At 38.8% G+C, this 24,503-nt stretch overlaps 1 protein-coding gene across 2 annotated transcripts in view; it reads right to left on the bottom strand.

Annotated features, from left to right (window-relative positions):
• Nucleotides 1–24,503, bottom strand: part of Grip (Glutamate receptor interacting protein) — a 47,955-nt gene that overhangs the window by 1,062 nt on the left and 22,390 nt on the right. Inside the window, exons 7-13 of one of the 2 annotated variants that reach the window (XM_071589356.1) lie at nt 21,143–21,358; nt 18,448–18,592; nt 13,696–13,880; nt 11,308–11,427; nt 10,988–11,221; nt 4,329–4,543; nt 1,012–1,296 (exon numbers count right to left, since the gene is read on the bottom strand). In XM_071589356.1, coding sequence (XP_071445457.1) covers nt 1,012–1,296; nt 4,329–4,543; nt 10,988–11,221; nt 11,308–11,427; nt 13,696–13,880; nt 18,448–18,592; nt 21,143–21,358 — 1,400 coding nt within the window. Of the gene's footprint in view, nt 1–1,011; nt 1,297–4,328; nt 4,544–10,987; nt 11,222–11,307; nt 11,428–13,671; nt 13,881–18,447; nt 18,593–21,142; nt 21,359–24,503 lie in introns of both variants that reach the window. The other variant, XM_071589355.1, reaches the window with a different exon arrangement.

Raw genomic sequence — 24,503 nt, 5'->3', positions numbered from 1 at the left:
TGCTCCTTGAGCTGCTACACACTTAGTATAACGTTGCTCCCATTCCCCGTACGCCCGCTGGAAATTTTCTTTGGGGATGACGTTGATGACCCTCGTCGAAGCCTCTTGAACGGCCTTTATCAAGTCAAAACATCGTCCCTTGAGCTGTCTTTTCATCTGGAGGAAGAAGAAGAAGTCCGGTGGTGCCAGATCGGGAGAATAGGGCGGGTGCAGCAACATGGCAACGCCGTATTTGGCCAGGAGCTGTCGGTCGACGAGCGCGCCATGGCAGAATTTTCGGCACCATCTTGGCGCACACCTTGCGCATGGCCAAATCCTGTGAAATAATGCGTTGAACGTTGGATGCAGACAGACCCAACTGGTCTGCAGTTTCTTCACTGGTTAAGCGTCGGTCTGTGTTCAGCAGTGTCCTCACTCTGTCCACATACGTGTCGGTTCTTTCCGTCGACGGCCGTCCGGAGCGATGGTCGTCTTCAACGAGCTCCCTACCCTCTTTAAACAACTTGTGCCACTCAAATACCGTGGAACGGCTTAAGGTAGTGTCCCCATAAGCCTGCTTGATCATATCGAGGGTCTCAGTTACCGTCTTCCCGAGTTTCGCACAAAACTTCACGGAATAACGTTGCTCTAAATTCAGATTCATTTTGTTTTTCGACGCGGACAAAAAACTTGCTTCACTAAAAACGGTGTCCTCACTCAACGACAGCCCGCAGGTGACTGAGGTTGGTGTCGGTCTGTTGCTAAGAGCCCCCTCCACCTTACCCTGCCAGGCAGACCCCCCTCCACCGCTCCGTTCGCGCCAGAGAAAATCAGTCCTACCACTTTTGGGTGCGACCCTGTATGTATGCCTATAAATGTTTGATGCAAATGTACTTTTTCGCCTCGGTGGGAGTGTGCATAACAATCAGCTCAGTTTGCCTTTGTTTCCCAAATGGCAAAATATCTGCAGCATGATGGGGGAGCTCAGCAAAACCTAGTTATGATACCAAGTTTAAAGACAATGAGGCCTACCTGGATTATTCTATCATAGGGCAGGAGCGAGCCAATGTCTGCTGGTCCACCGTTTCGAATGCGGTTCACGTACACCCCTCGCTCATAGAGACCATCCGAAACGCTGAACCCAAAGTCCTCGTAGATGCCATCCTTGTATAGGGTCAGACGCAATGTCTCCGTCCTGGGGGGCTGCTGTGCTTCGGCAGAGCCTCCCCTCACGCTGCCACCAACAGAGTGGGTCAGAGAACTGTGGTTGACCGACAACTGCTGATCAGAGTCATACGACACTGGACGGTTCATGTCCTGGAGCAATCAGAGTAGAAAAATCACAAAGTGACGAGCTGGGAGATTTGGATGTCCATGAGAAATTGCAGTGCACAGACCGTGGGTCAATGGAGGCCCAATAGGGATGGAACCATAGGCCACCTTTTGGTCTCCACTTGAGAATTTCAGCAAGTAATCATGAGCTAATTATATTTATAGAGAGTGCACATACTTAAAGCTGATGAACTGGAAACTTTAGAAATAAAGAATGACTGAATCTTAGGGAAATACAGTGGGACTCACAAGGCGAAGCAGTCCAAGAACAGGGTAAATCCTGGAAACATTAAAAAAGAATGAAATGAAAGAAAGCATGTCACTTCAAAAGAACAGTGACAGCATCAGTGCCCTTCCATGAGAACCTATGGAAAAAACGGTCAGCAGTGGAAACCCCAAACCATTCAAAGTAAATGCAGAAAGCTATGGCGGAAATGTAAAATCATCAAGGACTGAATTTAATTGGAGTAAAATTATAAACAGCATTGATATTGTAAAAAAAATATTAAACCAAAAAATGCCCTGCAAAAATTTTGAAAAAGAAAACTTGTAACATAAATGGTAATATTTTGTTCTTATGTTTGAAAATAGTAAGCTCAAAGGTATCCCTCAAAAGATGTAACAGTGGGGATACATTATCAAATACATCAACAAGCATTCTGAATGTACCACCCTATTTTCCGACCCAAAAAAATGGCAATTTTGTTACTCCAACATGTGCCCATAAATCAACCTGCGTCTTACAGGCTGAGGGCATAACTTCGACCTAAACGACGCCAGCCAATTTACCAAAAAAATACTGCAAAGTATTTTTCCCCGCATCAGACATAGAAAATAGTTGCCTTTATTAAAAATATTGATAAAATCTTTGTTTTGAGCCAGCAATAAGCAAGAGCATTTAAATATTTGCTTCAAAGTACTTCCAAAAAATTCCAAAATACATTTTAACTGCAAACAGTATTGCACATTTAGTTTCATCTCACATGTGGTGCTATTGTGAAGCTTAGACGATATACAATGGGCTACTAGGGAAGTGGTCCCTATTCTGTTATATGCATTGCATCTCTCCCAGTAAACTCGAAGAGTCTACAGGCACTCAACCCTAAGTAGAGTGTCCTTAGAACATAGAAAATGAGGGAATAGACAACTTGTAGGCATTTGGCTCACAATATTTCGTGAATGCCCAAGGCCAGATGAAGCCAATAATACAAAAGATTGAAAGAATTCTCACAAAACTTCCCCGAGGCTATTTTAGCCCAGGAAAAGCTTTCCATCAATGGGAGCTAAGCCGTAAGAAAAGCAGCGTACCAGCTACAATTAGTAGTAACCAAACCCTTGTTAATCTTTGCCCTAATTATAATGACAAAATATTCAGTAGTATTGGAACCAGTGGCATATGCCCTTCAAGCAAAAAGCATGGATTTGATGAAGGTAGGAGAACACATCATAAGAATCCTTGACTCAAAAAAAACGCCGTCAAGATGAAAAGCATGTAACTGACTGATTCTGTACTTTAAAAAGCACAAGACACTGCAAAGGAATTGGAAATAGAAACTTATTCAATGTCTTGCTCATGAGCAAAATAGGTGCATACCTTCATCAGATTGTGCTAATGAATACTGGAGGTTTTCTCTAATTTTATCAAACCTTTATCTGCTTACATTATTTTAAAAGATTCAAACTCCCCAAGAAAATACCTCAGCTCATATCTTGAAAAGGCTACATCCATTAGCATGAGGAAAAGCAGTATAATGGACTTACAAAGGATGCAAAATATGTTTTTTGAGTTTTATGAGATGGAAGATGAGACCACAGAGCTATAACTTGTCAAGCAATGGAAGAAAAAGAATTTAACTAGTGACAGGTTAAGTGACATCGAAGTCAATGACCTTCCAAATGAAACTAATGTTTGTCCCCAACCGTGAGTAAAGCACTCGGCAATTTGAGTGGAATTCCAACCACTGTGGCAGCCCTAGAATGGTCCTTCAAAGAGTGAAGACCCACCTCCCTTAGGAGCACTGTGGGAAAGGGTAATGGTATCATATCCAATGCATCTTAATTTCATAAGAGAGAATCATGAGATGGTGGAAAATAAAGTTTCAGAAAATTTTCAGGAAACCCAAGAAAATTACAATAAGCCAAAAAATTAACTCTTCAAGAATAAGAAAAAATATAAGGTAATGTAGCAACTGGGTTATATTGAATTATAAAAAGAATTTTTCCCAATGTGTGATTTTAATTTTGTATAAGAGCATGCCATGAGCTGCCCCTTGAGCTTCCCTAGCTCCAACCTGACGATGCCCTTGTTTTGAGAGGTGGGATGAAGCGAATCGATCAGAATATGAACAGGAGGAATCGGAAACAGTGTGATATCTGTTGAACGCTTTTACTTTGGTTTTCAAACTTTCAATGACAATAGCAGAAAATAGTGTGATTATTCCTGAAATTAAAAACTTGTAAATGCCATTGCAGCTGATACACAGTGACTGAAAAGTTTCATGTTGACTGAGGAGAGGCACCAACTAGTGTGAAGAGCACCAATCCTTCACATTTCTATATAATGGGCTCCAACCCAATTACATAATGAACACAACCTGGATTGTCAACACACAACACAAGTTATACTAAATGAAGGTTGAAATTCACTTCACAATTAGTATTTGAGGATGAAAAATATTGGTGTTTTGAGGTGTATTAAATGAAAGTATAGATTAAAGTGACTCCAAGCAAAATGTATGAACTCCTGAGAAATGCAAAAATGAGAGAAAATTACATTCACCATGGTAGCTTCTTCCTTCTGCTTCCTTTCTCACTCAACATCCTGATTGTACTATCTAGAAGCCACAGCACATAAACATTTCACTCATGTAAAAGGCTTCTAGTGAAAATAAGTATGGGTGAGTGGGAGAAGGTAACCCCACCCCACCCATTTGACGCCCCCATAGGTGCCACCTCAAATCAATTCCTTAGATAGGGGGTTTAGTGGGCAAGAAAAGGGTCTCGGACATTGTACTCACATTGGCAAGGGAGTGGTTGCCACTGGCACTTTGGTTCAGGTGGTGGTTGATGGGTGGTTGGTGGCACACAGAGGGGTGGAAGGTGGGGGGTGCCGCATGGTCCACCTCTGGCACGCCCTCCTCCTCATACTCTCCCCCACCACAGCTGCCGTGCATGGACAACGGGGCTGCCCTCGCGTCCCCCACTGAATCACAGAAGAGGTCCAGGAGAGGGCCTGCACAGAAGGAGGGGTCTCTCTCAGAGAATGGAGCGGCATGATGACAACAGGTGCCTCATTGATTGGAGGGGGTGGGGGGTGGGGTTTCAACCGGGTGCCCAAAGTAACAATCCTGTACCTCTTGCTTTTCAATCACCCAGCAATTTAAAGTTCTGTATGACTTTGAAAACTGAACACATGTGCCTGTATAACTATCGTATGTATCTCACATAAGTTATGTCAAATGAAAACTATTTAACATGCGTTATCATTTAATCAACAAAATTTGAAATTGCTCAATTGTTTTGACAAATGTATCTACAGTACGAAGAGTATAATAATAATAATTTTTATTTGTCCAGAGACTGCATCACACAAAAAATTGTACACATAGTATAGGACACGTCAATATATACAATAATACACAATGTAATACATATACCTATTCTAAGTTTCATGTTCCATGAAATTCCTAATAGAATAGAACAAATTTCTTTGAAGAAAAGCTCTCAATTTCCTTTTAAATAGACAAATGTTTGTGCTGGATTTCAGGTCCTCGTTTAGCTTATTAAACATAAGGAGACCCATAGATTTAGGGCCTAGTGCGGTGGTTCTAGTTCTTACGTAAGTGTATAATGGAGAGATTGATGTAATACAATGTACCAAGAATTTTGCCCATAGGACAGATGAGTGAAAGGTTTTGGAAGAGTTATCACCTTCTGATTTCCAGTGGAAAGCACCTACGGCAAACACGGGATGAAATATTGGACAAAATGTAATTTGTGTTCCTGCTCCCATAGCTATGAATGCATATAGGTATTGGTTTTACAGGAACTGATTCACTTAAAACAGCGGTTTTCCCTGGAACAAAATTCTACAGATAACACAAAAACAACACACATACAACACATACATATCCCATTCACAACTCCACCAAAAGTGAAAATTGAGCCTCTACAAGTGATTGATGCCACTGAAAGGTTCAAAACATGCATTTGACAAGTTTGGAATACCATATTCAACTTATCCAATAATCATAGAAAAATCAAATTATACGTTCAAGAAAAACAAGTGTAGCTGTAATGGATGCATTTATACATGAAAAAACATGAGGATTACGTACAGTGCTAATTTTTTTGATCTTAGAAATAAGATTACTCTCACTTCTGGTCTTGCGTTAATGGCACAGGTAGGCATTATAGCTTCAGAGCTTGGAATCGTTTCTACGTCTAACCCAGGGTGGTAGGAGCAGTTCAAAAGGTGAGGAATGGGATAGTATTCATGATTGGTGTTTTCTGGTGAGCCAGAGAATATTTCTAGTGAAGGGGAATCATAATGGATTAATCCTTCCTGGCCGAAACTACTGGCATACCCTTCAGTGTGGGGAATTATTCACGGATATGAAATCAGAATTTTTTTCACTGCCTTCCAGAAAAGATTTAGCGTTTAAAATTTTCTGGTGTTCTGTTCCTGGGGAAAATAAGAAGGGTGCTCTGTGTGCTAAATTATAGAGATTTTAAATGAAAAGCGACCTTTATATCAGTTATGTATCACAGAATGTAAAAATTGATGCATTATGCTCAGCTGCAGCACTCACCAAGCCAACCTTGAATTCAGAGGGAAAGGTTTCACATGTTGGTAGTAGTGCATGGGAAAAACAACTTGGAGGTTGGTGGTAGGAGAGGGAGGGAGAGGGTTGGGGGGGGGGGGCTGATGGACAACCAGTCCCCCTCACTCACTCACTCACTGTGTGAATTGCATGTCACTGGGACCCTACACTCTCCTCAGAGAACACCCCTGGGTGAAAATTCATATGGGGAATGAATCCTTGGATTTGGGGTTTCAGGTAGTGCATATCATCAAACCTACAACCTTGACATGGTGGATGGGCTTGTGCATTCTGATGACCCTTGGGCTGTGCTGGCGGGAGCAATGGAATTTTATCCTGGTAGGGTCACCCATACCAAAGAGCCAGACGAATGGTAGTCCATGCAGCATCGGTGAGGTGGCTACAATTATACACTTTCTAGCCTCTCCTAGCAAACAAAACCCAACGTCGTGTTCTGAAACAAAACCCCTCGTCATCTCCACATACTTCCTTTCTCCTTTCATTCCGTCCAATATCCCTATCCTATTCCTTCTTCTTCCTCATTTGCCTAACATTCTCCCCTCTATATCGCAGTCTTGAACATCCTATTGCCAATCAGAATGCTTTGCATCCATCTTTCTCACCTACTTTGGTATTCTCAAAATGATCCCCTATCGCCATCCCCCACCATGACTAGCACTTCTTACAACATGAACTGACTAAATGAATCACAATACATGAAATTACTACGTGAATTATGCTTCAGAACACAGAAACCAGGCAGTTGAAAGGTGTTTTAGCCCACTGAGAAGATATTACGAGAATAGAGGGAGCAGAAGATGAATGTAGTAAATGCAGGCAAGGGTGAATTTACTTTCCATTCATGCTGGATAATAAATCATGTGAAAAATGGGATTACTGTTTCAGCAAAAATGATTTTAACTGTATGAAGTAGATCTGGAATAGCACAAAAACTGCCACTTGAATAAGAAAATAAATTTAAATTGAGCCTTAAACGAATAAATATTTTTAGAATTAAAGAAAAAATAATAGGAAGCATATTATGCAAATACCTGGCCATTTCAAGAGATCCGGATTTCATCCTTTTCATTTTAACAAACATTCAAGGCAAGTAATCGTCATAAAATGAGAATGATAATCTGAATTAAAGAAACTATTACCTAAGATAAAAGAGGCACAAGGAAGAGAGAGACTTAGTAATGAACAGAATATTGGTTTAGAAGGAAAGGTATTCTGTTAAAAGGTCATGATTTTATTTATTCTGAACTTAAAATATAATACCTGAGAAGAGGGAATACCATTCAAACACCACCTTTACAAAAATCACACATTTAGTTATCATATCAGTAACATGGTCGCAATTCTTAAATAGATTGGTAAAAGATGATACAGATTGTAAAACAATAGTATCATCAACAGTAAATCATCAGAAAAAAGCATTGTTCATAGAAATTATGGATAGCCAGTGAGGGAGAAGACAAAGCAACTCAAATAATTTTAATTATTACTCATAAATAGTTATTAGGCCCAAATACAAAAGTAGGAAATTTTGACACAACCAAGGGAGCTTGGATATGGATGACAATGTTAAAATAGACATGACTAGAGAAATAATTATTAAACTTGACTCAACAAAATAAAAAATTAACAAAAATGTCACCAGTAAAATATTGGAGATCTATTGCAAAACAGTGCATCTTTAAGAAGTGTAACGAACTACAGGCTACAGAAGGAGTTAAATAATGGTAAAAATTGGCCCGATGGTGCTGATGGCATTAAAAGATCTTCCTTTTAAAGATGACTTGCTCAACAATGTGAGGGCTCACAGAGAAGCCAGAGCTAATAGTGAATGAGCTGTTGAATGGAACAACCCTCCCCTGTTCCCAAGCAACCCCCTCCATTCATGAAGTTAATCCAGGGAAGCTGGATCATCCCAAAAAGCAAATTTGTCACTCGTCATCAATCAGAAATGCGGGCTACCTCATCCTCATCCTGACCAGGTGATCAAGCTGAAGTGATACAGGGACACAAGGGAAAGTAAATAGTGAAGAAGATGAAATAACTGATGACGAAAACTCTTAGTTCTGCACTTTTGGACATTGATCTTGTGAAAATGGATGAAACACCAATTCCATACATGCAAGTACCACACCATATCTCTACATGAAAGCAAATTCTTATGGCCATGAGATTTTTAAAATGGTGGTGAATGTATTTTTGTGCAAAACAAACTTGCTCTGAAGGATGAAATGAAATGGGAATGAATTCTTTTCATTCATTTTCTTGTAAAAGAATGCCTTGATAAATTCCAGGCACTTTGCCTTGAGATATCAGCTGGAAAAATTTGTAAGGGCTAACTTTTGCAAAAACTTGGTGATTGTTTCTGTTTATAGACCTCATGGGGGAGAGATTGAAAATAGTTATTTTACATAATACATAGTCTTTTGGAATATTTTCAGAAATGTATTTTGGACAGCAGCAAATCTATAATTACTCAGATCTTTGGAACAGCCCTTATTTTCATAAAGAACTTTACTAATACTTTAAATTAAGCCCTTGCTGATGAGTTATGTCGCATATGATGGTGCTCCCAGAAATACCTGGCCTGACCTTAAGATTGCAGTAGTTGTTTGAAAAATATCACTCTATTAGAAAGTATGCAATCTATAAAGCGTATTTTTCAAGTTTGAAGATGCTACATTGCTTAGTATTTGTTTGGCAGCCATCAATTGTGAACGTTGTCAGTGAATTTGTGAAAATGGAGAAAATTGGTCATCATTATGTGATACAATACTTTTCAAACCATTTAATGCAGCTACATTCCATTTTCTGACCCGCCGCTCCTGCCTTATCCTTTTGAAACGGACGCTATATTTCATAACAACTAAATTGTGGTCAGAGTCCGCATCCGCTCCCGGGAAGCTGTGCGAATTTATCACACTGTTCCTAAACCTGTATCTAACCAAAATATAATCTAGCTGATACCTTTCACCTGGCATTTTCCATGTATACCTGCGTCTTTTGTGGTGTCTAAACCAAGTGTTGGAGTTGGATGACTAGCCCCCGTCTCCAGCAGAACTCAACTCCTTTCTCCCCGCGGTCATTCCTCGTGCCTAAACCGTAGTCCCCCACCTCACCACCATCTCTTCCTTCGCCTACCGTCGCATTCCAATCCCCCATTACTATCAAATGTTTCCCCTCAGGAACACACGCGATTATATCCTCTAACTGATCGTATTATCCTATTGACCTCTTCTTCCTTATGGTTGCTCGGTGGCAGGTATACCTGAATAATAACCAAGTTCGTCGGTTCTGCTTTTAACTCTACTAGTAATAATCTATCCGTTACCTGCTCTATGTTGACTACGCTTCTTCCTACTTCTTCATTTAATACTATGGCAACCCCTCGTTGGCTGTCGTCCCCGCCGCTGTTTATTATACTATAATTATCACTCCAGTAATCCCCGCTATCCTTCCACCTCACCTCGCATAGACCTAAAATATCTATATTTCCCCTTCCCATCACTCGCTTAACATTCTCCAATTTCCCTGTCCTCATCATTGTCCTAACATTCCACGTTCCTATTCTAACTAATTTGGTCTTCTTCTCCTGCGTCTTCTGTCCTGCTGCTGCTGGTTTTCCCTTGCAAGGGTTTCGTGGGATGACGACCACGGAAGCCTTGCCTCCCCCGCTGCCGGGCACGACACACGGCCGATTGGGCCGAGCCCCGTAGTTGCCAGGACTGAAAATCTCTGTATTGTCCATCATTTAAATCTTGGGAATGATAATTGAGGTGGTTTCCCGTTGCCTTCCTCAATAGTGTTTTTCACGTGACACCATCACTTACTGGCTGCCCCACGGGGGCCAGACACCATTGCAGCCGCCTCACTGAGGAACAGACGCTGCGTAGACTACCTTTCGTCTGGCTCCTAACCTTCGACCTATATGGTATGGGTGACCCTACCAGGAGCAATTATTTTTACTCCCGCCAGCATGGCTCTAGGGGTCATCAGAATGCACAAGCCCTTCCATCACGTCAAGATTGTAGACCAGGAGGGTATATATATATATATATATATATATATATATAGTACAATACACAGTAACACACAATATAGAAACCCAAAAAAAGAGAAGACAAACTCACACGTTATTTCTTGATATTACGACGGAAACAATCCGTCTTCCTCTGAAGATATAGAAGTAATGACATATATATATATATATATATATATATATATATATATATATATATATATATATATATATATATATCAATATATATATATACATATATATATATATATATATATATATATATATATATATATATATATATATATATCAATATATATATATACATATATATATATATATATATACACATATATATATATACATATATATATATATATATATATATATATATATATATATATAACAATTGTACGGAAAAACTCACACGAGCGGCACAATAATGGGCTGACACAATATAACACAAATAGAATAGAATAGCAACATTTAAAAGGACACTCACACGGTAAATTGTTCGATCTCTCGGCCCTCTCAGAGGCCTCCTTCAAATGAGACTCGTATAAATATATGTATATGCACATAAAAATTATATAGAGTGTGTGTAAAAATACGTCATTATCAGATGTGTGTATGTAAAAATATGTTTATGTTTGGATTTTTTCAAATTTCATTACATAACATCATTTTTTCAATCATCAGAACATTTTTGTATGGATAACGCACGCGTTGTCGATGGGAAAATATGGTAGTCTATACGGCATGAGAATTGAGTCTGAGTGAATCTCCATTTGAGAATGAGAGCCTGTGGTCCACTTGCCTTGCTCAGGCCTCCTCCTGGCTGGCAGGACTTCATCCCTGGTGGGGGGGCTGGGAGAAGAGGCAGGGGGCTGCAGGTGGCTAGAGGGACGGGCTACGTGTAGAATGACTGGGTCACTGGCCGCCCGCAGAAGGGTAACGGCCTCTGACAGCGGCCTCCCCACCAGCGACTCTCCCCCCACGGCCAGCAGACGGTCCCCGATGCCCAAGGCCGCCGTGCGCTTGGCTGGCCCTCCTAATAAGCAGTCCAAACAGAGTGTGCAATAAGTCTGATGCATGCCAACGGCGTGGCTGTGTCAAGGGGGGAACCAAAGGGCATACCTTCCACGAGGGCGGATATGGTGACATACTCCTGGGGGTCTTCGGTGCCGGAGAGGGTGATCCCCAGGGGACCACCATCCCTGGGAACACGAACCATATACACCTCCATCTCTTTATCCTCTAAAAGAGCAAATCAATTCGCAAAATAAAATATATTCATACAAGAGAAAATACAATATTGTTAGCACTAAGTTCTCATGTAAACGATTATGTACTTAGAATTAATAGTAAAATAATTAATATTAGCGATTATTTAAAAATATTTTTTAAGGCTTTCACTTAACAATTAATCGAGCTAGGAAGGTGTGCGTAACACAAAATAGGAATGTGGATGCCATGAAATTTTTTATTTTTTATTTCTCCGTAATTAATTTTGGGAAAATGTTGTTTCCATGAAATAAAATTTGCTTGGGGATTTCAGTGGAAATACATATATTGAGTTCCCAAGAATAAGTTGAAAACATTTTATTAATTATGTGCATCTGTGTACGTGAAAATGTGTGAGTGGGCACAAAAACAAAAAGACTTGTGCCCTGGGCAACACAACATAATAAATTTAATATTTTGTAATTATTGTAATTCAGCCAATATCAAATCACTCAAATTGCCTCTTTTGAGGTTACACTGCAAAATATATAGAAAGAGTGGGAGATCTGAGAACTTTTTTAAATTAAAAATTATACAAATTCTAATAAATAAAATTTTTTTTTGCATTAAAAAAAATGAAGGATTGGAAACTAGAGTGGGAAGTAAACAACGATATGGATGAATAAATAATTCAATGCCTTTCAGCTTCTCATTTACTGTCAATAGTGATTCATAACATTGGCAAATGTTCAAATAGTTACATAAAGAATTGTTCCATGTTATTGTAGTTTTCTATTGTATACATAAAGCTGTGAATAAGTCACAGCAGTACTCACTTAAAGTTGGAGTAATTTAAACTGACATTCCTGCAAATAGATAATCAAGTTTCCATCATAAAATTGCTGGGCAAGTATTTGGTATGTTGAAGATACGTATTCTACTGGGCTAAATGAAATCGCTGGGCATAAATCTATAATTTTATGTCAAATTGCTCAATTGGTTTTATATAAACTATGGCCTGACATATATTTTTTTATTTGGTAGTTTGTCAATTAAAGGTTGTACACAAACTGCACACTCCTACATTTTGTAGCCTTGACTGACAAAACAAAACCTGATACTCCACACTACAATAAACCTTGTGCTCTTTTGACTTGCACTTTTATATCAACAAACCTATTTAGCCAATGAATTATTATGACTAATATGAATTTCATCATGATGAGGCATCATCGGGTAGCTATCAGATACCTGATGATGATGAGCACTGAGAAACATGTCATACCACTTGCACTTTGATGGAAAAATATTAGTAAGTCACTTTCCGTGCTCTGCCATAGAATACTTCCACAAAGTTGAGCTGTAGAGCATAAAGTCAAAACAAATGTATGAGTTATACGCTGATTTGAGTGCCATAACATGACTGTGCGAATGGCATTATGGCCATTTCTAATTCAAAAGTATGTGTATAACATGGCAACCATTTGAATGGAAAGTTCAAGAGGAATACATTTATGAAAATGTTTTGTGCTGAAATTAATAAAACCAATACATTTATTTATCGACCAGTTATCAATTGATGATGATCGAGTTCAACCAGTACTAAGCCCTATACGGCATGTGAAATTCACACATTATTAGGCTAATACGGGGGGCCAGTTCCTTTCCCAGTGCTGGCTATGGGTCCCCAGGAAGATTTGGTACCCGAAATATCACAAAGCTTAGTTGTAAAGTAATTACCTCTTCAGCAGGTTTTTGTGTAATATTTCAAAGAATTTCAAGACACAAAGAATTTCAAATTTAAAGCATTTGCATGACTGCATCTGTTAACCCACCAATTAATGGGAGGGGACGAGGGAAAAGACATGAGTGACGTTGGAAATGCGAGGTGAGAGAGATGAGATCCAGGAATGGGATTCAGGGTGGAAGGCAACAAGTCCACCAGTGAGGAAGTCCACACTTCACACACCCTAAGATGCCGTGGACCACAACATTACCACTCATGCAGAAGCATTACATGTGAAAATAACACCTTTTTAGAAGCAAAATAAACATCACCATTAATTTTACAAAGTTTAGAAAAGATAAATTTTAAATCCTCAGATAGTAAAAAAAAGTTTTAATTTCTAAAGGAGGGTGAACGAAAATAAGTATGGCAATCTGTTTTAGTTTGATTGATAATTTGGGCTCTCATGATAGTAGAGGAAAAAAAATAAAGTGTGAAAGAGCAAAGAGAGGTGATTAGTGCGTGAGCTAGACAAAGGGCCAGGTGCACACCAGCAAATGGGAAGATTTGGGAACCATTGGGGTCATCCTGAGCCAAGCCTTTGGCCGCCACGCAGTCGTCATCTCCTTCCTCATCGAGGGGGTTGCCCATGAAAGGCTCGTCCTTGTGGGGAGTGATCCAGCAGCGGGTCCTCTGTGAAGCCCCCAAGAGCCTTTCCTCGCTCCCAACCTCTTCACTGCACCTCCTCATGGGGACCAGCCTGCAAGCAACATGGGCGCCCACAATGACAACTGGCACCAACTGCCAAAAACAGCAACACCTTCTTCCTTTCTCGGTTTCCCTCCAAGGTTTGCTGCACTGTTCATTTATATTTTAGTTTCAACAAACCATTGAAAACACAGATTTTTAAACTAACAATATCGCTACTTCCCTCAAGTTTTATATATACTGAAATTCTCTCATATAATTATTATTAGCAGTAGTCTACTAGGAGAGACAGGTTTTACAGGGTTCGTCCGGAAAATAAGTGTACTGACTCCTGGGCTGGGCGCGCCGCTCCAGGCGCGCCCAGCACCGCTCTGACGGGCTGCGATTGGAGGGGGGTATGTTGGCAAGCGATGCTGAAAAAGGCAGTCGGCTCTGAGCTGTGGTGTAGTGAGGAGCTCTGTTAACGCAAACCTCCACGCTTCGACCCACGTCACGGAACGCGATGACGAAGTTTTTGGAGCAGCGTTATTCCATCAAATTTGCGGTAAAGCTTGGGAAATCGTCTACCGAAACTGTCGGTATGATTAACCGGGCTTACGGGGAGTCAGCCATGTCCAGAAACATGATCTTTCGGTGGCACAAGATGTTCGTGGAGGGCAGAGAAGAGGTCGACGACGAGTCTTCGAGAGGTTCCCGATGATGCCTTCGCGGGAGCGTTCCAGGAATGGGAATGCCGCTGGAACAAGTGTATCGACTCACAAGGGTCCTATTTTGAGGAATATTAGCTTAAGATATGTAAAAGTGTAATACATTTTTTTCCTGAGCTCAGTACACTTATTTTCCGGACAAACCCTGTATACAAATCAAGGCACACCGTACAGCTGCACTGTTAACCTTCATCAAGCGCAATACAATAAAAGAAACCGTTTTTCAATGTCATGTACTTTCGACCACAATTCATTCCATTCCAAATTCAACACTCATTCCCACACCACATTTCCCCCCTCAACCATAGTCTTCATGACACTTCTTAGCCGCTCACTATGCCCTGCAACCATTTTCATTCCTTCTTTGAATTTCCCACAATCACCTTCCCTCTTCCCCGACTACACCTGAAACTTCTTCATACCCACATCTCAAAATCTTTTAACCAATGCTTATCCTTTTTTAACTAAGACCAAGTTTCATAGCCAGAAAAAACACACTCTACATTACATTTTTCAAATCTTTATATCACCTTCACTTAGAGGCCCTCTCCTCAACACTCTCCATTGTATAAGCCTTCCCTAACTCATGCAATCATGCTTCTAGTATCCTTCCTTATCACTATACTCTTTTTTGTTCCACATTCCAAAAAAATCTTACAGACTTAGTGCCTTATTTTGAAATTTGCTCATTTTAAAATATACTATGTCTTAAAATGTTAAGTAAATTATATGAAATTTTGGAGGAGAGATTTTCATCTTTTGAATTTATTCCAGCAGCATTTTTTTCCAGTGCAGACGTGATTATTACCACATATTGGAGGATGAAATCAGCATAAACAGATGAGTGATGGCTTTTACTCCATATAAATACATTGCTGAATTTAATTATGTCCCTAAATGTTGCTAAGTAAAACATTTTTTAAGTGTTTTATTGCAAAATTTTTAGCTGTTAAAAATTTTGGTTCTTTGATTCAGTTATTTTTTTGCTATTATATCTTATAACGTGAAGTACATTGTTTAAATTGTTTTAGATTGTTTTTTTTTTCATTTCAGAAAGAAAGAGGTTTGCATTTTTTTGGTAGTGATTGCTTGATTCCAATTTACCAATAAATTCCTGATTTCCATCGTTTTCATTGTTTTGTCAGGAGTTCCACTCTCTGCAAAAAGGACTCCAGTGAGAAAACAAAATAAAATCATGAAATCTGTCACCAAAAGAAACTTATGGCAAATGAAAAATAAAGGCAAGTCACACTGTTGAATAGGCATGCATTACCAGAGGTGTCAGTTTTGAAAGTTTTGGTTATCTTGCATATTGATGACTCTCTGTCGGGCCCAAATACACCCAACATAACTTACACAATGCCTGAGATACGGAAGACATCAACTTATCATTGTGCAGAGTGCCCCACTTTCTATTCATTATTGAGCACTTGAGCCACCCAGGGTGAGTTTGGAGGCAGCATGGATGCAGCAGTTAAAGAAGAAGATGTAATAATGACACAATTTAAGTATAGGGAATGGAAAATCCAAGAGAAAAAAGTTAGTTTTATGAATTCAACCAGTCACCAGTTCATAAAATCCTTTCTTTCAAATTTCTTTCCTCAAGTTCTGGGAAGCCATACTCCTTTCTTTTCCCCGATTGCCCAGATACAACACTGATAATTTCCAACCAATGGCTAATCCTTTCTTTCATGCACCTCATTCTAACTCTCATAATATTTAAAATCATTCTTCACCTTCTCTCAACAGATGATATTAATTATTAAAGGCTCTTTTAGCCTCTCTCACAATGCTGTTGTGATGCGCTCAAAGTATTCTTAGTTTTTTCTTTAAACATTTTCAATCAATAAGAGATGAAAGAGATAATATACAAGTGAAAGTGAGTACATCATGAAAAAAATTGACATTGCAAATTTCTTCAAATCACCACATAGTCTTGCAATTAATCGCTGTGGATAATGTGATGGATAGGGCTGAAACTCTTAGCAGCAGTCTAGTGAGACCTTTTCCAGTGCCATCTTTTGAATTTTCTATGGTGTTATTGAAAGGCCCACATAACTCTTATTTCTACAGTGACCTCCTAATAACACCCAGCACAAACACTTGATTATTATTCACGATATTTCACTTTAGCAATAACATTCATAACATTATTGCTTTCCAGTTGATTGCTTCACTATTGGAAAGATCAGTCAGGTTCATATGTCTCTGCAGTTAATCATATTATTTTAATATTTACATGTTTTTGGGGATAGCATGGAAGCTGCTACTGTTTCATTTAACTTCCTTCATTCTATAAACAAATGCTTTTTCACAGAATCCCTCTCATACACCACTCTCACTCTAATGAACTGGAATTTTATCTGCTCTCTTCCGCTAGCTGACGAATCACACTAATTATGCAAACATGAGTATGATTCAAAGGTTTAGATGATTTTCAATAAACAGTCAACAACTACTTTATCTTTTTATAATAGTAATAATGACTAGCAAAATAAATTCACATTATTTATTCAGTTTAGAGCCCTGAAATCATATTTTGAATGTTTTTGTTTCGTGATTAACCAGCCATTTGTTTATCTTGACAGGAGTGTGGTTCCATGGTGGACCTAATGTAACAGTTTTTAAATGTGACAAAATAGGTCTTTTCAGGATAAAATGTTGAAGTGAACCTATACAACAGCAGAGGAGATTGCATTGCCCATCCACGAGTCAATTAAAAACCACCTCATGTTGCTATTTTGTGCCCAAGCAGGCGGCAATTTGAAAATGAATGAAGCCACTGCTTGTTTACCTATCAGAAACTCCCTGAACCTTCAATGGAGTGTTAACTCCAAAAATTGAATTTGCATCCCAGGTTGGTTCATTCCTGGGGCAGAAGAAAAGATGAAGATGATTCATAATCTTAAACAATGTATTCTAAGACCAAATCTTATGCGTAATTATATTTTTTGGCATGGAGTGCATTATCATTTTTACATTAATTTACATGGGAAAATTGTTTTGTTTTTGAGCATTTTGCATTACAAGTAAGATTCTGGAACAAATTATGCTCATTGTGTGAGGTTCTATAGTATTACAATTTGTTATAATTGGAATAGGGTGTCCGTAATTCCCAAACCTCACTTGGTGTATTTTAATTGCATATGGATTTGTATTATTTAAGATTATTAAAATGCAATATTGTCTGTGAAATGGAAATAATACAAAAATCTAGATTACAGATTCAGGTGTGATGTGGTGGAATTATTCCATAATAACAGAGACAAAAACTCTTCCAATATTCCACTTAATTAAGATTTATTTTAGACTAGTTTTGATGTAATACATCATTTACAAGTACTGTCAACTTGAAAAAGGTGTAGTACATCAAAAATCGTCAAAAAGAAATCTTTAACAAGTGGATTATTGCAAGAGTTTTTGTCTCTGCTATTAATAAAAAAATCATTCATCCTGATTGAATGCCAGCCTCAGTGGTGGTTGAGCAGGGTAATGTCCTTGCCTGACAACCCAGAGATCATGAGTTCGATTCTTCCCCAGGTGGGTTTTCCCCCACCATGTGCGATAGGGCACCGGGTGTCCTCATTGTAATTCCATGTTTATAGTCCAATGTTGAAGTCCGATACTATGCTGCTTCCTGATCAGTACTAAATAAATAAATACCTTATCCGGACCACATTTGGAATAAAAGGGTTATTAAAACTACTATAAAAAATATGCACATCAAAAATAAAGCTGAGGCAGGTCAATTAATGATCAAAATTACAAATTTAATATAGTAAAAAATGAGAATTTTTTTCCAATAAGAATATTTGTGCATGTATCTTGTATAAGTATTTCTCATCTGGCGGCACTTCCATTGTCCCCACTACATATAAAGAAGTACCAGAGAAAGAAAGGAGGTAGACGCACCCTTGAGTGTCAGCATCTAAAAGGGCACCGCCAAGTGACTGGAAGCTCCCCTGCTGCCAAGGAGGGGGCAAATTCTCTCCATGATCGGAAGCAGCCCTGCTCTCGGTTGTCTGCAGGAATTCCTCCAGTTGCAAAATTTCCTCCCCTGCAATGGAAGGGTATCAGTCCTGTAGTGACATAGTCAGTTCCATAATGGCATAACGTACTAGCGCCCATTGGCAAACAGAATCTAGGCAACAGACATGAGAAATAACCATACGAGGGGTACTCAAAGAAAAAACCAGAATTATTTTTTTTTAAGCTATGTATTTAATTTTTTAAGGAAACAACCTTATCACCTCCAAAGTACTCTCCATTGCACTCAATACCTTTGTCCAATCTGCGATTCCATTCCAGGAAACATTTCTTCTGTTTTGATACCCGACAGCTCCTTCCTCAGTTTTTTCTTCACTGCTTCTACGTCATTAAAACATTATCCCTTCATGTCCCTCTTCTTTCAAAGAAACAAGAAGAAATCACATGGAGCGAGGTCAGGTGAGTAAGGGGCATGGCGTGACCAGCTTTTCTTTGGGTGAGGTGACCATGAAGTTTTCCACTGGCTTGATTGTTGTTGACAGATGCCGCAGATGAGTTTTGTCATCAAGTCACTTTTTACCTTCTTTGAAATGAGATAGCCATTGATACCCTTGAGTTTTTCCCATCGCACAGTCCTTGTAAGCTGTTTTTAACATCACAACAGTTTCTGCGGCATTTTTCCCAAGCAGGAAGCAAAATTTCACAGCGGTATGCTGTTCACTTGAATCCGCCATGATGAAAATCAAGGAGTAAGCAAAACTGCTTTAAGAAAACAAATTGTTGTGACTGAACACAAACTTCCCAAATTACAACAATGTCTGTGCAGAACTTTGAATAATTCGCGCAAAACTCAACTAGCGGTATAAATGCATACTACGTAAGCTGCGCCAACTGCAGCACTGTTCCGGTTATTTTTGGTTACCCCTTTGTATGTACTACCAGAGATGATTATAATTAGCCTGCCCTATTGATATAAACCAATATTCAACCTTTATCTCAGATATATTATATAGAGCCACTGTGACAAATTGAGATACATATATTATACCTGTATATACCTTCAATCAGCAAGCATAACACTGCAGTAATTCAAAAGTAATCTTGAATAATATGTATTTGGTTCCAGCATCCAACACTATGATGAGTTAACAAAACATGAAAACAAAAATGTAAAGAGAAGTCGTGGTTGGAACATGACAAACTTTTGCAGCACTTTTCTCCCCATAATTATTGTATCCAGGAGAGGTATCCGAGCAAGAACATTAGGTGCACACATCTAATTCTTTTGATTGGAATCATGTTTGTATACCAACAAATCTATTAACCTGATAAATTATTATCATCACAATCGAGGAAAGGAGGCAAAACCATTATCATTTTTTATGACTTTCAAAACCTATGTATGCAAAAACCCAACTCTTTACAGGAGTCATTGCACCCCTGTGCATTTAGGTAGAGGCAAAGTCATACACTCATTTGTTCCAGTAAAATGCTTCATTTGTTAGTGAGCCTTCAAAAAGGTGACAGTCTACTCGAACACCTACCATTGGAAGAATGAGAAGAATGGACCCATCTGCTCAGATATCGACTGCTCTTAAGAGCAGTCAATCTCTGGAAAAAAATGTGCACAAAAGGTGATGAAACAGTGGTATGAAACATTTCACATGAATAAATCTAATGTGGCCCACACATTACTTTTCCAATACAGTTTTCTTTTTTATTTTCAAAGACAAGGATATCCTTACTAATCAATAGCCATTTATTGCATTACTCATACACAAGGGTAATTCAATAGGTAAAGGGACAAATGGCTATAGCTCAAAAACACTTAATTAGATTCTTACATAATTTGGGCAAGTCTTCAACATAATCACCCCCATCATTTATGCACTAGTCCCATCTGTCTTGCAGCTCCCAAATTATTTGGCAAAGAATTCACTTGTTTGGCCCCAAAGACACTTTGGCAACCACTTCTTTGACTTCCCTGTTGTTGAAATTCACTGAATATACTTGGTTCAGACAGAGAAGTATTCAAAGTCTAAGTCAGTTCAAGATCTAAGTCATCAAGTCCCGTCTCTTTGCAAATTCTTCTTTGCACAGTCCAATACTTCTTTATTAATGCCCCCATCTCATGCAAAACAATTCTCAAGCATGTGAACTGTGTCACCTATTTTAGGTTACGCCCTCCTACTTATATCTTAGCCTTCCTATTTCTTGAGAATCTCTTGATCTTCATTTCCTCATGATTAATGCTCATTCCTTACCAACCACAATGGTTCCGCAATGCACTGAGTAATGAATGCAACCCTTTGGATGAATGGCTAACTAATGCTTGGACATCCACAAAACTAACTGATTCAAAGAGCTCCCCGTTTACTTTCACACCATGCCTTTTTTAAATATTTTTTTCCATAATATGTTGACCTTGATTGCTGTTGGATGCATTATTTTTGGTAATTTTACATCGATCATTGGCCATCCTCATGGACCATTCTCATTGCCACCCTCCCATTACATGTCTTTCGTTAATATTAATGTACTCTCTCCGGTCGTAATCTGAATCGAAATCCTTCCATGGCATGGAGGCATAAAGACTATTATTTTTCAGTAAGTCTCTGACCTCTCTGCATGCTGCTCTCGCCCAGCAGGTGAGCGGGAGAGGCCCTGGGCCGCCACCCCTGCCCTTCCACCACAGGCACCGAAGGCTCCACGCTCCACACCAGACTGCTGCTGCTGCTGCCTGAGCTGCCCATTGCCGATCGCTCCGCCTTCCCGCCTCCGTCCACGTAGCGAATCCCACCGTGCACAACCAGTGGAGAAGAGCACGACACACCACCTGCGGCCAAAACGGAGGGAGAGGGCAGGTGGGTATGCGGCCAGGCCACAACTGAGCCAAGAGATCACAATCACATCATATTGAAGACAGCAGAGCCACCAAAATCTACACACCCTGAGCACTGCAAACAACTGGAGAGCATGAGCCACCTGCTTGCCATTGCCATGAACTGCTTCCGGGATTTCAAAAGGGAGGGAATCGGGAGAGGATGACTCCACTTTGGATTGATCAAACAGGCAAATAATGAACGGAGACAAGAAAACAAACAGATAAACACCACTGTATTTTTTCACATTCAAAGTTTATCTTCTCGCATTAAAATCCAGGAAGAGAAATTTTCTGGTCGGATTGCAAATTACCTAATTCTTGAAAGAGGCACCATTTTAAGATTTTAAATGATTCAATGAATTATAGTTCCACCATGTTTTTGTCTGAGTTAGGGGGTTAACTGACATGTGATGACTTAATACACATACTTTCAGCATAAAACCATATTATAAACATAATTCGTCATTGTTCAAAGATGCACAAGTTGAGATACCTAATTTAAATATAACAAATATATTAGAACGAATCTAAAACTGAATAAAAAAATAATGCCACAAACTAGTTGAAGTAAGGAAAGCAGTTCAGTGTGGATGAATGAAATGAAAAAAGAAAGGAAGGAAAATACGTTCTTCTATGTACTATGCATAGTTCTAATACACTCTTTTACTACTAAAGGAAGAGAATAATTTTTTTCTCAGGTCTCTCCACCAGTATTTCTGATTTTGGTGACATAGTGGGCTTAATCAATGTAACAACTTACATAAACTATTAACTAAAAAACCATCAGCACCAGATAAGCATCCTGCTCACTCGGAATATTGATCAGGATAAATGAAAAGTATGGATACAATCAATAATGAAGCCATGGAACTTCAAAGTAAAATGTGTATGCTTTGCTTGATCATCCAACATTTACTGATAATTGTTTCAAGACTAAATTACGTGGTAAAAATAGTTTTCTTAGACAGAATCCTTTACTTAAGAAGTTAGAAAATGCAGTTTCCATCCAACTGCAGAAAGAAATTAACATCAGTTTAAATGTTTCTTGCAGGAGTGCCAATATCCTTCAATATATCAGAGGGATTCAGTTCAGTTTTCAGTACATTTTAGCCATCCCTTCAGTGAAAGACCAGGAAAAAAAGATGGCTTAACAAATGCTCACCTGTTCCCTTTTATGAGTGATCATATCAATATTACCAAGAAATGTATTAATATAATATTTCCTAGGGCCATAGATGATGAAAATATAGTCTAAGTACCTAAATTATACAGCTGCAAAATGTTTGAACCACGGATATTTTTTCAAAGTACTATTTACCAGCTGCAGCAGTGCATAAGATGCATCCTGATATATCAGATTAGAAAAGGATCAAAGTATTTTGACGTGAACACTGAATGGGTGGAAAATTGAATTGTAACACTACAAAATTAGGAGCCACACGTGTATCAAGGTTTATTCATTGCAGAATCCTGGGAATTCATCATCACTGCTGCTAAATCATTTCCGTAGTTATTTTCACTGGGGTTGTCACTTTTGCCTTACACAATGTCATCTTCACATCCATAAGGTTCATCGCTAATTTCACACTTTTAAGAAGACATTATGATAGTCTAACTTTCCACCCAGGCTTTTTCAATCACAAACACCAGAAATTGATAGCCATTTCATCCTACCTGACTATGATGTCATGAGTTGGTGCCTTATAACCTTTCTTTCTTACTTAATAGGTAGTTCCCCTGGAAGTTTTGACCATTTAAGAGCACATGGATGTAAATGTTTCTTCTCATCTGCATTTACTAAATCCACCTTCTCATCAACATGACATGATCTTCTCAATTGGGGTTGGGCCAAAATGTCTTTCAGTTGCCTTGTTTCCATGTTCTGAAGCGTACTTCACGAATTCAAGTTTAAATGGAATACTCTACGATAATCTTATCTCTTTCGATCCCATGAGGTCCCATCATTGTAAATTTTAGTGCAATGCTTAGTTTCTGTTATTATTTTGATATTATTAACATTTGTATTAGAAGCACCTATTTTCTGTCTTCATTACACTGTCATTCCAAACAACTCTTTCAGAGTGTAAAAGTCATTTGCCTTGACCAGGATTCGAACCTGGATCCCTCAATTTCTGGCCGAGTGCTTTAGCCAGTTAAGCTACCAAGGTGGATGACTCCATTAAAAGTAACTGTCGTGGCATTTCCCACAGTTTCTTAGAGCTTTCATACCACTAATGGTCCACTGCCTTTAAAATAGGTGTTCATTTGGGAGAGATGCTATGTATGTATTAGTAGAGGGGCAACATCCCTGTTGGCCCTAGAGGTGATAATTTTTCCAGCAGCACTACATGTGAGATGAAACTGAATGCACTTCATTGAATTAATTGACGATTTATTTGGGAATTTTTTATGAAGTGCTATCAAGGAAATATTAAAACTTTAGCTTATTACTTACTGACACAAGACAGTGGTATTATTGAAATGTCTAATGTTGGTAACCCTTTTCTATGCCTGATACTGGAAAAAATACGTACTGGTAAGTATTATTCCAGCAAATCAGCTTGCACTCATAGGTCAAAGTTATACCCGCCTATCATCATACGACAGATATGACGCAGGCCCATGTCCTAGTTTTAGAGCATAATTTAGAGCTTATTTTTGAATTTGCATGTTATAGGCTGGAAAATATGATAAGTCACAAGTAATTAGCTGAGAAATGAAGGAGAGAATGACCCATGCCAAACTCTTTTAAGTAAAACTTGTCTTTGAATAAGACAGAAGTTATGAATAATGCCTAGATTTGTCAATCTAATGTTTTTATCTATGATTTTGGTTTTTAAACCCATGTATGTTAACCAGTTTCCTAATACTTGTATGATAGCATTGTAAAATAATATACACCATTACATCATCCTTTAAGATGTTGTATCCTCTCGTTTTGTCTGGGAAAACTATGTTAATACATGTGAGATGAGGCAACGGTTGAAAATTTTCAAAAACCAACCATTTTGATACTGGTCATCCAAGGCATTCCACCTATTAAAAGTTGGTTTTGGATGGTCCCCAATGACCATGCGTGCCTATGCACCATGAGAAG

This window comes from Hetaerina americana, unplaced genomic scaffold (assembly GCF_022747635.1).
Source record: "Hetaerina americana unplaced genomic scaffold, ioHetAmer1.1.p SCAF_37, whole genome shotgun sequence".
NCBI lineage: Eukaryota > Metazoa > Arthropoda > Insecta > Odonata > Calopterygidae > Hetaerina > Hetaerina americana.
Note: the sequence above shows the minus strand (reverse complement) of the source record. Positions and strands in the feature narration are given on the sequence as shown.